Here is a 13,245-nt window from a genome sequence, read left to right as displayed (position 1 = left end):
TATGACTATGAAAACAAGATCGAAACGCTTGAGGTAATGATTGTAACCCTGTCCCAAACCCAGACCCAAACCCAACCCAAAGGCGAGGGGCCAACCCCCAGCGTGAATGCTAACTCCTTGAATGAACTCCCCTATTCCATGCTAACGTTGCTCCTATACCATGTAACGAATAGTTCGTCGATGAGGCTTCTTCTTCTTTTCCTTCTCCAATTCATCGTCAGAACAGTCGGGATATTCGCCTCCCGCATTGACGTTTGCCGGCTGCGTGTCCTGGATCCCAGGCAGGACAGGAAGGTCAAACACCGGTCGGCTGAAGCGGTTGTAGGCAATGAAGGTGTCCGAATCGCCGGCGATAGCGTTGGCAGGCGTAGCCACCAACAGCGACTTACGTCGGATCTCGACAGCATCTTCCTGGATCGGCTTGACACCGAGACGTTTGTAGATGAGATTGAGTGCAGGAATAGACAGGCCGTGGACAACGATTGAAAAGAACACCAGCCAGTAAATGACGGGTCCCAGGGCGTTGATAAGGTTCGTCTCTTCCTCGTCGCCTTCTCCCGCATGTGGGAACAGGTGACGGACGTGCTCCAGGTAGAAGACCGCGCCGACTCCAATGGGGCCAAAGTAGCCCATGAATAGAGCGTCTTTGTAGTTTTTGACGACCGCGGGCATAAGCTTATACAGCGCAAGGATTGCCGGAATGCGTCGGAAGAGGAGGACCATGACACCGAGCGCAATCAGTCGTGGGTAGGTCACGCCGGTACCGTCGGGGTCGTTAAAGTCCGCCCAAGGAATGACGATGCCGATGTACATAAACCCGCCAAAGTTGAGAAGCACATCCACACACGAGTTGACTTCGTCGTGTCGGCGGTTGGTTTCCTCGAGGAAGTCTCCGTCCCAGTTCAGGGTGTTTCCAGCAACGGTGCAAGCGATAAGATCGTTGGTTCCAATGGCACCACAGGTGCCAATGAGGAAGAGGCCAAGGGCAGTCGGGAAGAGCAAGTAAGACTCTTCATCAATCCATCCCCTATAGGCGTTTAGTTAGCTTCGGCCTTTTCCAGGGTGTCAGGGTTTCGGTATATCCTTACCTCCTGAGGGCAAACTTGACCGCTCGGCAAGACGAGTATCCCACCACAGCGCCATAGGCAATGCCCATGATGACGTAGTAAAGCCAAGTCTCCAAGAACCAGTTCTTGAAAGCTTCACCCACACCGCCACCCAGACGACCGACATCGCCAGCTCGAGCGAAAAGCATGTGCGTAACATCGGCAGTGCTCTCGCCGTGGTCAGCCTTACCGAATGCGTGGCGCATAAGGTAGGTAGCCAGCATGAGGAAGGGAAACCCAAAACCATCATTTGCTCCAGCCTCAGAAGAAATTATTTCTCGAAGGTATCGGGGGACAAATTTGTCTGCAAAGGGTCCCTTGGCAACAGCCTGCGAGAGGACTGGGTCGGTGCAGGTCACGCATGAAGCGAGCACCATCGCGGCGAGCAGGCTGACCTTGGGAACAGTGGCCAGAATGCAGCCGGTAGTGCAGAGCCACATAAGGGTCATGACAGGGATCAGACACATAGTCAACTCCTTCCAGCGGATCACGTTGTACTTTGCTGGGAGCTGATAGCCAGCAATTACAAGCTGAATTCCGATCACGACACGCATGAGACCCTGTAATATGACTTAGTTAGTCACACAGTCCGAACAGCCTGACAAAAGAAGCCTACCAGAGCGATGGCCTCCGACTGTCCCTCCTGCGCCGTGCCCCATCTTTCACTGTCCAGGAATTTTGCTGATATTGGTCCCAGTATAATGCCAATGACCATGGCGGGCACTGGTAGCGAACAAGGTTAGCCACAGTCATCCAGTAGGAGGACAAGACCAGATGTGTTGCAACTTACATGCTTCACCTAGGTACCATGCTTGCTTGATCTTTACAGATATCACACCATAAAGGACCATGAAAGCACCTGTGTCGTGTCAGCATGCCAAGGTTACACGCCAAGACTGGGCAAGACTGGGCACGAAGCTTCCAAGAAATGCACAGAGGGATCATGGCGAACCTAGAACTCCCAGCACAATGTTCAATTCGCTCAGGTTGAGGGTCGGCATTGTGGCTATCCTTGAAAAATATCGGCCAAGGAGAAGGAATAGCGAGTCACTTGAGGGTGGCTAAGGGTATGGAGATGGTGTGCTCTTAAATCTGTGCGACTTGACAGAGCAAAGAAGCAGGCGCGGTAGGGCAAGAGCAAGAAGGTCTTGAGACGTAGTGTCGACGCAAGGATCTTCTCACAAGCAGGCCTTCCCTTCTCACGCCTGGGACATGAGTGGAGTCAATGGCAATAGTCTTGGGGCTCAACGACGATACTATGATAATAGGAGAGGGGGAGAAGAAAGCAGAGAAGCAGAGGACGGTGAGTGTGGAATGAAGGCTCAAAGAGGCGTCGTGAGTCAGGGCTACTAAATATCTCTTTTTCCAAAGCCCATAAATGGCTTGGGCGCTTGGGGGTTTTTGTACAGCGTGAGGGGTAAAAAGAGGATGCCGAAGTGATAGGCGGGTGAAAGGGAGAGGAGAAGAATGAAATGCTAAGTCTCAATAGGCCGTGGGATGCGGCAGAAAGGGTCTCAAAGGCGGTGGTTCAAGGATGGAGCCTTTGGCTGCCTTGAATGGTGAGCCAAGCCCAGGTAGCGTGTTCACAACGAGCGACCAGGGCAGGGGAGATGACGAGAGACACTCCCAAGACAGAAGATCTACATGGATGATTCAAGCAGTTGCGCAAGCCGTGGCTTTGGCGGAAACAGGAATAGCAGCAGGTGGTGAGCCGAGCCCGCCCGCGCATGCATGTCGGCCAAGACAACAAACATATGTCCATGTGGAGAGACTGCACATCTGTAAGCCCCGTAGAGGAATATTCACACCACGCTGGCATCAAACTGGAGGTCCTCGGCAACAAAGACAGCCCAAGGAGGAAGCTGCGGTGTTTCTCGACACCTCGTAGAAGGTACTGGCAATTCGGACACTTGCTCCCGGCTCCTACTCACCCGAATCCTTTCTCCATTCACGCGAGACTCTTCCCGGTTTCAAAGAAGGCTTTGTTACCTCCAACGGGATGAAGAAGCCCGAGTCTTTTCATAGCCCCTTGCAGTAGCACCGCGGTTCGCGAAGCTCACAACGTAGGAGATTGAAGAGAAACCAGCCAAGTAAGTGACACAGAGTGATCGGCAGGAGACAGAATGAAGCGTACAGACGACGGGTTACCCGGGAAAAAAGACCACAGCCGCCAGCCTTTCGCAATCTCTGCCCGCCCGTATAGCCCACTGATTTTCCAACACCCAAGAGAAGCCAAGTGACCAAGACTTGGCCTGTTACAGCAACTCTGGGCCATGGAACCGCCATATCCAATAACCACAGTGGCATGACGGCCAAGTCGCCGCCAGGAAATGGCATTAGGGGCGGAATTTCTTGGCTGGAGGTTGAGGAAGCGTAGTGCTTGGCGCTTGGCGCTTGGCGCTACTTGGCGTCTACGCGGTTGTCTTATTATGCTTAAATTTACAGGTACTTCAGGCATGGGGTGGCGCTATTCGTCAGCCAGCCAAGATGCTCGGCCTCTGGGCATGTGGATCCGTCGTGCGGCCAAGAGGTCCTCCCAAGAAGCCCAAGACTCGTCGAGTGACCTGTTGTAGCACCGTATCCCGCCAGCTTACGGGCTTTCAGGGCGTACCGGACTTGGCGCCAGGAAAGACCGAGAAATGCCCAGACACAAGAATGTACGTACTCGATGCCAGCCCCGTCTTTGCCCTCTCAGCCAAGGTTGAAAGAGTGTCAAGTTCCCGCCACCACTTGTCGCATACTTGAGGCTGTTGCGGCAGCGTGTCGTCGGATATGATATCGCCGGCAAGCGCTGAGGATCTGTTGTGGCTCAGGGCCAACACGGCACGCGCAAGTGCTTCATTCCCCAGGATAGACCCCGTTCATGTCATTTGCCGCCGCCCCGGACTTCGGTAGGTCTCGACAGCGACGTCACAGCTCGCAGGTCAAAGCCAGTCGGGTGATGCGTTATTTTCCACCTTGTCAACAGAGCTTATCAGAAGACTCGGTCAGAAAAGCCTCACACAAGACCCAATATTGAGCCCACGCACCGTTTTGACCCTGCCTTACCGACAGAAGAACTGTGCGCTGTAGCCGCGGATTCCCCGGACGGTGCCCCGGCCTTGTATCACCGAGTCCATCAAGTACCGATTCCTCTTTCGGTCAGCAGAAGCCAGGCACGGACGGCTTCGCCGTGGGTTTCTTTGCCACAAAATCGTGTGACCGATGCTCGTTTCAAAACAGGTGGTTACCCATGTCATAGTCACACCACGGGTTTTATCCAACGTCGTTAGGCTATTCAGGCTTATTACGGGGAGTGCATCCGTGTTGTAGAAGCCTCCGCTTTTGGATCTTGTCTTGAAAATACTCTAGGAAAGCAACATGTCTAGTCAGCGAATGTTTTGTATTGAACACCAGAGCCTCCTTTCTCTCCCTCCCCCTCCATCTAAACGCCAGGTATGAGAACTGCCCTTCCCGATATAGGATATGGAGAAATGTAAAACGCAGAAAAAGTCATATACTCGGCATGCCAAGTGCTCTAGATAATGATCAACTGCGGCATTGGTTAGCAGAGATGCCTAGGTCATCAATCAGACTCGCATACCTCTATAAGCTTTTCGGTTAAGTCAAGATAATCACGATTGATCTCTTCCATTGACCCAAGCGAACAAGATCGCCACAAGCCGCCAAAGCCCATTTTGTCCAATGTCTCGGTCAGAACTGACATTGTGCGAGAGGCCCGTGAGAACTTTGGGTTGGACGAGAGGGTTCGTAGCAAAGTGTGCGCATTTCCAAGGGTTGTTGAGTTCTGGCTATGCAGCAAAGTGTCGTCTAGCAAGGACCTTATAGCTCCGCACCTATTCGTTGCTTTAGCACCATGTTTCAGGAAATATGCATCTGGGAGTAACTTACAGGTTCACAATCACACCAGGCCGGGCAGTGGCCAGCTCATTGAGCCAGCTGAGACTTCTTGACTGAACAGTGTCTTCTAGGTACTGAAAGTCGACAAGCTCGATGGCTGTGATGAGTAACAGCTTGTCATCAGGCATGGTGCCAATGTCATGCAGGCCGCGCGAGCCCACTGTTCGACCAATCTCATCAGCGTTGATACCGGCAGCCCACATGCTATCCTTCAGTTCCTCGTGTCCCACGGCACGCGCCAACAAGAGGTTGAGGTATGGAGATTCCTGCGCAAGTTCTGCAGTATCTTCCTCGTCATCATCACCTGCGGATGTCATCTCCAAGAAGGATGAAAGAACGCGCATCGTTGTTTGACGCGTCATCGTATCAGTGAGGCCCCTCGCCAGGCAAGCACAAACAGCAAAGTGGAAGTTCTCCAGGTCGAAGTGAATGCCATACACCTCTTCAAGTGGCAAGGCCGCCTCATCAAGCGGATTTCGTCCTTGCAGTAGGAGGGGTGCCATGTTGCTGCCACGAAAATCTTCTCCAGTGCTAATGTTCGCGAGGACCGCCTCAAGGAACTGGGCAGTACAGTTGAACAGGGTTGCAGGCACAAGCCGCACGAGCGACATGGCCAACCAAAAGAGTTGCAGGCCGTAGCGTGAAGCAGATGGAAGCTTCGCCATCATTTTCGACAAGGAGGTCACAATGGAGACCAGCATTTCGCTGTTGTGGTCCTCGCCAAACCGGCTGATGCTGTTGCGTAGAGCCACAAGAACTTGGTAAAGTAGATCATCGTCCACCTCTTCTCGAGCCAAGCAACCCATCACAGCAAAGGCCCGAGGCTGGATGGCAGGATTGTTCTGGAATGCCGTACTTGCCACAAGACTCATCCACCTTGACCGCCAAGTATTTGCCAAGTCCACAGTGGGTGCAGCGACAGAGCAGATTTCAAACAGGGCTGACGCAAGGTTCTCGGTTGCTGAAAGTGCCGGGCCGGCTTCCTGGGATGTGGAAACCGACGCACCATCGCGGGGCCAAGCCGGAGGGGCTGTGAAGATGTCACTGCGAGGGTCGCAGAGGAAATCCAGGCATGCCCGAAGCTTGCTGGCCTTGGGGTCTTCCAAGTTGAACGATGTGCACACCGCATGAACCGAGTTCACCAACAATCGATAAACAAGGAGTCGAATGTCTTGGGTACCAGTGTTGGCGAGCATCGTCACAATGTGGAAAATTTCTGGCAGGAAGAGCTGGGACTGCACACCATTGTCGAATGACAGGGCCAAGCAAAACCGCAGCAGGATGCAGATCTCGGCCCAGACTGCGTTGTCCGGGAGATACTTCGTCGGTCGCAGCGATGATCGATTCAGCGCTTTGCGAAGCCTTGAAAGGATCTTGCCACGCAATGTGACCGTGCCGATACCAACCACAATAGAAGAGATAACTTCCAAGGGGTCGTCATGCGAGCCATAGCTCATAGCGGTCTTCAAGAGTTCATCGAGGAATATCTCGAGTAAGATCTCATCTTGAGTAATCCTTGGCCACACAGACTGCTCGAGCGCGTAGATGAGAGCATGATCTTGGACAGTGACGTCGATCAGTTTGCGGAACAGAATGGCGACCTTTTCCCTTCCCTTATCCCCATCTAACTCGTTGGCCAGTATGTTTGTCCGTAGGCCGGGCAGCCAAGGGGCCATGTAGGCAAGGCTCAAGGGTTTTTGCTCATCAGGGAAACTCTCCCAGCCCACGAAAAATTCAGTCAAGAAATCCGACGTCAGTTGGGGTTCAGTTAGTGCTAATTCCTTGCTGATATCTACAACAAAGCGAGTCGGGTCAAGGGGAACAGAGACATCTAAACAGTCATGGTGAGAATCCGTAACCAAAAAGATCGATGAGGGCAGGGGCTAACCTTTGGTGCAAACTATCCTGGAAGAAGAGCTGAACTTGAAGGCCCTGCAGAGCGCACCAAGCAAGTTGTATGATGACAACCTCAAGATGTGATCGTGGCTTGACAAATTGGCAAGCGAGAGATTCAGGAGTGTTCCTGGTACATCCTGTGGTCGGATGAGGCGTTCAACCGACTTGTGTGTCCTGTTGTCTTTTCCATACTTTGCCTTGGCGCCCCGGATAGTCTGCAGAACATCTGCCTTTTTAGGGCTCGTGAAGTACATCACGATCTTTCCGTTGTCTGCTCGCAGTCCGAACGCAGAATCGTCTTCAGTCTGGATTGATGTCGGGGCCTCGTCAACCTCGCCAAGGCGGAAAATATCATTGACAGTGGTGCCTAAGCGGAACCCAGCAAAGATCTCTTGCTTCTTGGTCGTTGTGACTTGCACAAATTGACTTCCGACTTTGATGATAACTTCGATCTTGCCCTTTGACTTGGACAGGCGAGTGATGGGTTGGAACACGTAGCGCGTATCCGTAACAACGCTGATCGTCTCTTTCGGTAGGTGGAGCTGGCTGAGATGGAAGTGTGCTTGCAGGTCTTGAAGACTGCCAATCAAGTGATATTCGACGTTCTTCGGATTGAAAACACCATTCTCGTTTTTGGTGCACACTCTCAGCAGCCGCCGGAAGCACCGTTTGAATGCACTATTCATGTTGTAGACGTAAATTCGGGTCAAGTTCTGCGAAAGCTCTGTAGGCGTGAGAAGCTCCAGTTTCTTGAACAAGTCATCTTGGGGTTCGTTTCGGCCATTGTAGCACGTTGCGTCAATGAGAAGGCCGAACGGGCGATGCCATAACCTACTGGCGATCTTGAGGTAACAGTAAAGCAGGGTGTCATAGTCGATACTCTCGGTTTCGATGTGACGAAGGATGATGCAGATAATGGACAAACCGTCTTTGCTCTCGCCTCCGTCATACACAGCCCTGGCCGTGAGGAAGGACTCAGTACTTCGAAAGGCGTTTCGAAGCATGAAGTTCTGAAACCGTGAGTACAGCGGCGGGCTGTTCGAGGAAACTTGGGGTCTGTTCCACGAAACAGCCAGAGGCGGTGGCCCAAGATTTGCAATGAGATTTCTCAGCGGCTCCAAGACTGGGGAGCGGCCCCGAGCAACGTCTCCTGATGCCCTCACGAACTCCTTCCGTTCCCGCGCAAGAAGTGTCTGCCGAACATGATCCCAGTGGTCGTAGAGAAACCGATGAAGTGCCACACAGGATCCGAAATCAAAGGACTCTGTGCTGCCTTGGACCTCCAATTGGTGAGGAGGCACCGAGATTTCCCGGAGAAAGGTCGTGACGTGGTAGATGTTTTGAGTCAAGAAGTCGTTAAGGGGAAACATATATGGCTCTTTGGCTCCAAAGAGAACATTGTTGGCGAGGTTTTGAATAACCTTGGCAATAAGGAGCAGTCCACGTCGCATCTCCTTTGAAGGTGCAGTGGATACAAGGCCCTCGGCCTCCGGGGCAACGATGGCAGGGCAAAAGAAACGGAGGAAGATGAAAGCACCAACGGCGGTATACTTGGCGTCGGGGAACCTCGGAACAACAGCGTTGGATATCTAAAATGGTCAGGAATGACTTTTCAGGGGGCTTAGGTAGAACCTACAATATGGCAAATCTTTCGGAATGCTGGTGGGATGTTTGACGATGAAGCACAGATGTCATCGATGAAGACTTTGGCTACAATTCGCAGCTGCAAGGCGTTCTTCTGCAGTTCGTCTGTCGTGCTCACTCTTGCCGGGTCTAGTTCTAGATCAAGGTCCTTTGAGGTGAGCATGAGACGCTCCAAAACCTTTTGGAGGGTGGCTCGAATGTAGGAAGCTCCCTTCCATTTGGCGTAGACAGAAAGCATTTTAGTTGCTACGCAACCTCGTCGCAGGATTTCGGCCTCATTTTCTAGAATAGTTGTTAGTCTCCCGAAGTGAAGATTTTATTCGGGAATTGGTAAGTATCTCATACCAGTGTCCTCGATTTCTTGCTTGATGAGGGCCTCAAGCAACTCAAAGATAAGCCCCCGTTGCTCGAACACGGTCAGCAGGCAGATTGAGAGCTCGTCAACATCAGTGCTCGGACAAGCGACGGCCATAGAGATAGCAAGTGACATGTCACTTGTCAACAACTGATTTAATTAGCAACAGAGTGAAGGATCGGAATAGTAAAGGTCGCCTTACCTCGAGAAGCTCTTCATACTTTTCGCTCACTGCAGAGTCCGTCAGGTTGCTAAATTCAGTGCCCTGGATGAGAATGTTGTAGAGAACTTTCACGAATGCTGTGCGGATCTCAACATTGTCGTGATAGCCAATGTTCAGGGAATGCTTCAATCCGACATCGATGTTGGCACTAAGCAGATTCGAGAGAATTGTGATAGCCAACTCGGAGTTGGATGCGGCCTCTTCGCGAACCGCGACGCTCATGCCAGTGTCAGATCTGGTGAGTTCGGATGGCTCGTGATTCAACAAGGAAAGGAAGCGATTGAAATATGTGTGGAACATCTGGGACTTCATCTCACTCATCCCGGCATCAGTATGGCTGTCAGATGGCTGCAATGGCAGTCGGAACGTCAAGTCGGCCAGCGACTTGAGGCATGCCTTGTCTAGGTCCTTTTGAACCCGGGCCATGTCATCTTGTCTAGAGCCAGGCCCATGCTGTGGTGAGCGAGGGCGCGCTATCCAACCAAAGATGTATTCGAGTAGCTGGTTTCGTATCCGAACGTCATCTCGCAGATTCAGGTGTTCCTTTCGCTTTGTGACGACCTCGCACAAGTGACAGACACGGATCTTGACCCTCAGGGTGTTTGGCGTATCAGAAACGCCATCCAGGAACTTTGCAAAGTTCAGCGTGAGGGCGCCCAGGTGAACTGAGGAAGCGGCTCCCAAGTCCGAGGGACTCTCAAGTCGCTCCACCAAAGCCCGCAACAGAGATGCAGCTTGCTCAGCAAACACTACCTCACTGTCTTGAGCTTTGTCAACAGGAGCGAGGGCGCCAGTGAATAGGACCTCCAGCTCGGACTCCAAGGCTCTGAACAGGGGATGGTAGAGGGCGGGAGATACCTCGCTTGCGAGCACGTCACGCATTGCCTCGCGCACTCTCACATTGGCACAAGCCAGGAGTTGGATACTCAACCTCAGATATCGTGTGAGAAGAGGCTCTTCGTAGTGCTCCGAGGACACACGATCAATCCACCTTAGACCGCCAAGAGCAGGTTCTTCCAGGATGATGGCTTGGTCGGCTGTGCAGATACCACCGAGAGATGCCAGGAAACCTGAGTAGTTGCGCCATTCGGCCAAAGCCTTTTCGTCCACGGCCTCAATAGCTGACGTCGATACATCCTTCGCGAGGTGAATCCAACGGTCAAAGGCGGTCTCCCAGGCATTCAGAATTCCAGTTGTCGGAAACACCATGCGACGTAACAAGCCCCGAACTCTCTTTTGAAACGCAACAAGTCCAGTGAACCGGAATGCGCGTGACGAGATCTCGCTAAAGACCTCGCCATTTCGGAGGACGGAGGCAGACGATTTGGCCGATGCTGCATGCTTATCGACGATTGTGCACTCTTGAAGGAACAACCCAATGCAGGAGGTGACGAGCTGGCAAGTCGTAATACTGGCAGAGCAGAGGGAAATGAGGAGGGTGGTCTCGAGCTTTGACGAGGCGCTGACAACATCCGACGCGTCTGCGGGAACCTCAGCCAATTCCTACTTCATGTCAGCGCTGATTTGTGACGGCAAAGCAGTCGATAGCATTGCGGTGCGACGTACCGGAACGTGCTTGAGCAGGAGAAGGCGTGCTTCCAGATATTCTTGAAGCTCGAGCAGGCCCTGCTCATCCTTCTGGAATGTGATTGACTCGCACAAATTGAGCAAAACCTTGGAGCTGCATGTCTTGTCAATGATGCGGTAGAGAAAACGAATCGCGCAACTAACCTCCGACTCCAAAGTTCGCCTCGGAGCTCTTTTGTTCCAAAGTGGCGACCGGTGTCGAACTTGCGATACGCCTCGAGGTGGCCCTTGAAGAGTCGATCTGCGACACCGGTCGCAAGCCTCCGTACAGATGGCTCCTCGGACAGGACACAAAGTAGGAATGATTTGAAGAAGCCGCTGTCGGATCCGTCTGCGGACAGGTCATCCAGTAGGCGAGCGGGAGACGCATCCAGGAACTGGAGGATGCTGCACACCATCTCAATCCCTTCGCCGCTCCTCTGGCTCGATATGCCGGTCGCCTTGGCGTTTTCAGCCTATTCCATCAGCTCCAATCCCCACCACACGGGTCGACTGCATCTCACCTCAAGCTGTGTTCTCATAAAGGGAACTGCCGTGTCAAATAACTCGTGGTACCTCAGAGCGTACGGTTGTTGCGCAAAATACGAGCAGCCTTGGACCGCTGCCAGCTTGAAGCTGTTGGGCGCATTGGGTGCGATACAGGATTCGACAAAACCACTAACACTAGTATCAAGATTAAGGTGAGTCAGGCTCACAAAGGCCGCAGTCATCATGTCTTGTTCAAAGAGCGCAGAGTCAACAGGCGACGTGAGGCGGCGAAATACAGCGTCTCGAACTTCATCCTGAACATCCAGAGCATAGCTCACGAGGGCCGAGTCGGTCTCAACGTCAAAGTGCCGAGCAGCGCGGAGCAAGGACACGAGACAGTAACCCGCCTGCTCATTGCGATTTCTCAAAGCTTTCCGTAGTCCGTCGAGGAATGACACCTTCTTCACCATGCTGCTGCTCTTTGCTTCCCGCAGATTGCTCGCAACTTCAAAGACGTCCGGCAAGAGGAACAGCAGCGATGTCTGCAACGGGTAAAAGAAGCCTTTGCGTCTACCATTCTCAGTCGCGGCTTGCGCCATGTCGAAAAGAGTGTCGGCGCCGCCATCGAGACGCTTATGAAGCTGGTGCAGCTGAACGAACTCGCGCGGGAATCGGTCCAGCCATCTCATAACCAGGAGAGGAGTGACTACTGCGATGGTATTTTGGTACGGCTTTCGGAAATGGAGGAAACTAGAACAGAGTTCCTGTATGATTAGACCAAGCTTACTGCCATCAACCCAGAAGAAAGAGAGCAGTCGCAGAACTACAAGAGCTGCCCTCTCGGCATCCTGGAAGGATCCTGCGGTAGTGGTGCCCGGCTGAGAAACGGCAGTAGTTCGAATGGTGTAAATAACACTTCTGAAGTATTCAAAGGCAGCAGTCCAGCTGGAGGCCGTGACGTATTCGGTTACTGTCTTGACGTGGGTATCCATCTCGGCCAGATGGGCCCCGAACTTCTCGTCACTTGGGGGAGCAATACTTTCGACATCTGACAGGATAGAAGAGCTTTCGGGCCGAGGAATCGCGACATTTTGTATCGAAACTCGGTCCAAAAGGGTCTGGGCGGGGAGGACATAGTTCTCGGGGATGGGTTCGAGTAGATGCTTGAACGCGTCCAGCAGGCGGCTCACGATGACCTTGTCCAGAGGGGGCGGAGTCGGGCTCGCGTTGGAATCGGTATCTTGGACCAGTGAGGCCCAATGCGCGGAGCAGCAATCCGCGATCACGGCGACAATGTAGAGCTCGGAGGCCAGGACATGGCTAGGGTGCTCAGCGACACCACTGTATGGGCGCGCAAGGTCTTCGAGGAGGGCTAGGAGAGCTTCGATGACGATGGATATGGATGTGTTTCCGAGCTCGACCAAGGTGGCTCTCGTAACGTGAACGATGTCGTCTTGTTGCAGGCTCTGGCCGCTGGTGCCAGCTCGATGGGGGAGCTGTTGGGTGCCCAATGTCAGTCTACCTATGCTCAAGGGATCCAGTACAGCTAGCCAGTGGATGGCAGCGCTCAGCTTACTCTAGTAGCGAGCCTGTCGACCAGACAGCCGACCAGGCTTGCGTCGCCGTTCATGGTCGCAACAGCATGGAGCGCACGTTGAAGGAGGGATCAAGTCGGGAGTGGGAGTCGGACGTCCATTCATTGTGAGCCAGCCAGGGTCGCTGGTGTTGTCCCAAACCCCGCGAACGGTCCCCACAGGGTCGCACGCGTGGGGAAGCTCACCTCCTTGATAATTGCCCAGAGGCCAATGCCAGAATTGGAGAAACGGGAGTAAATCTTCATTTGTTGCCTCTTCGCAGCTTAACTAGTATACCTCATCATTGACTAAGGGGGTAGCCTACACGAGCAAAAGAAGCAGGAGACATCTCGCAGAAACACACAGACATTTGTATACATTCCAGACACCACGCCACTTTTCCCGGCTTGACAAAGGCTTGCAAAAAGGCTTGCAAAACCCATCCATTACGTAGTAGGCAGCTGTCGCTTCGGCGGTCCTTACAAGGAGCCG

General features: G+C 53.0%; 2 protein-coding genes across 2 annotated transcripts; both read right to left on the bottom strand.

Moving 5' to 3' along the window:
* Positions 1 to 153: 153 nt before the first annotated feature.
* Positions 154 to 2,107, bottom strand: NCS57_00712700 (Na-H-Exchanger domain-containing protein; the record flags this gene model as incomplete). Its single annotated transcript, XM_053056989.1, has 5 exons — positions 154 to 1,027; positions 1,089 to 1,666; positions 1,723 to 1,829; positions 1,897 to 1,965; positions 2,059 to 2,107. The coding sequence occupies 5 exons, from the start codon at positions 2,105 to 2,107 to the stop codon at positions 154 to 156; spliced, it is 1,677 nt and encodes a 558-aa protein (XP_052913184.1).
* Positions 2,108 to 4,623: 2,516 nt separating this feature from the next.
* Positions 4,624 to 12,809, bottom strand: NCS57_00712600 (Ras-GAP domain-containing protein; the record flags this gene model as incomplete). Its single annotated transcript, XM_053056988.1, has 11 exons — positions 4,624 to 4,638; positions 4,690 to 4,942; positions 4,998 to 6,837; positions 6,895 to 8,491; positions 8,539 to 8,828; positions 8,892 to 9,051; positions 9,104 to 10,627; positions 10,691 to 10,805; positions 10,856 to 11,166; positions 11,215 to 12,675; positions 12,756 to 12,809. 11 exons carry the CDS (start codon positions 12,807 to 12,809, stop codon positions 4,624 to 4,626), a joined length of 7,620 nt encoding a protein of 2,539 aa, XP_052913183.1.
* Between the last annotated feature and the right edge of the window lie 436 nt (positions 12,810 to 13,245).

Source organism: Fusarium keratoplasticum, chromosome 5, assembly GCF_025433545.1.
Source record: "Fusarium keratoplasticum isolate Fu6.1 chromosome 5, whole genome shotgun sequence".
NCBI lineage: Eukaryota > Fungi > Ascomycota > Sordariomycetes > Hypocreales > Nectriaceae > Fusarium > Fusarium keratoplasticum.
The sequence above is the reverse complement of the archived record's forward strand: the minus strand, read 5'-3'. Positions and strand labels throughout refer to the sequence as shown.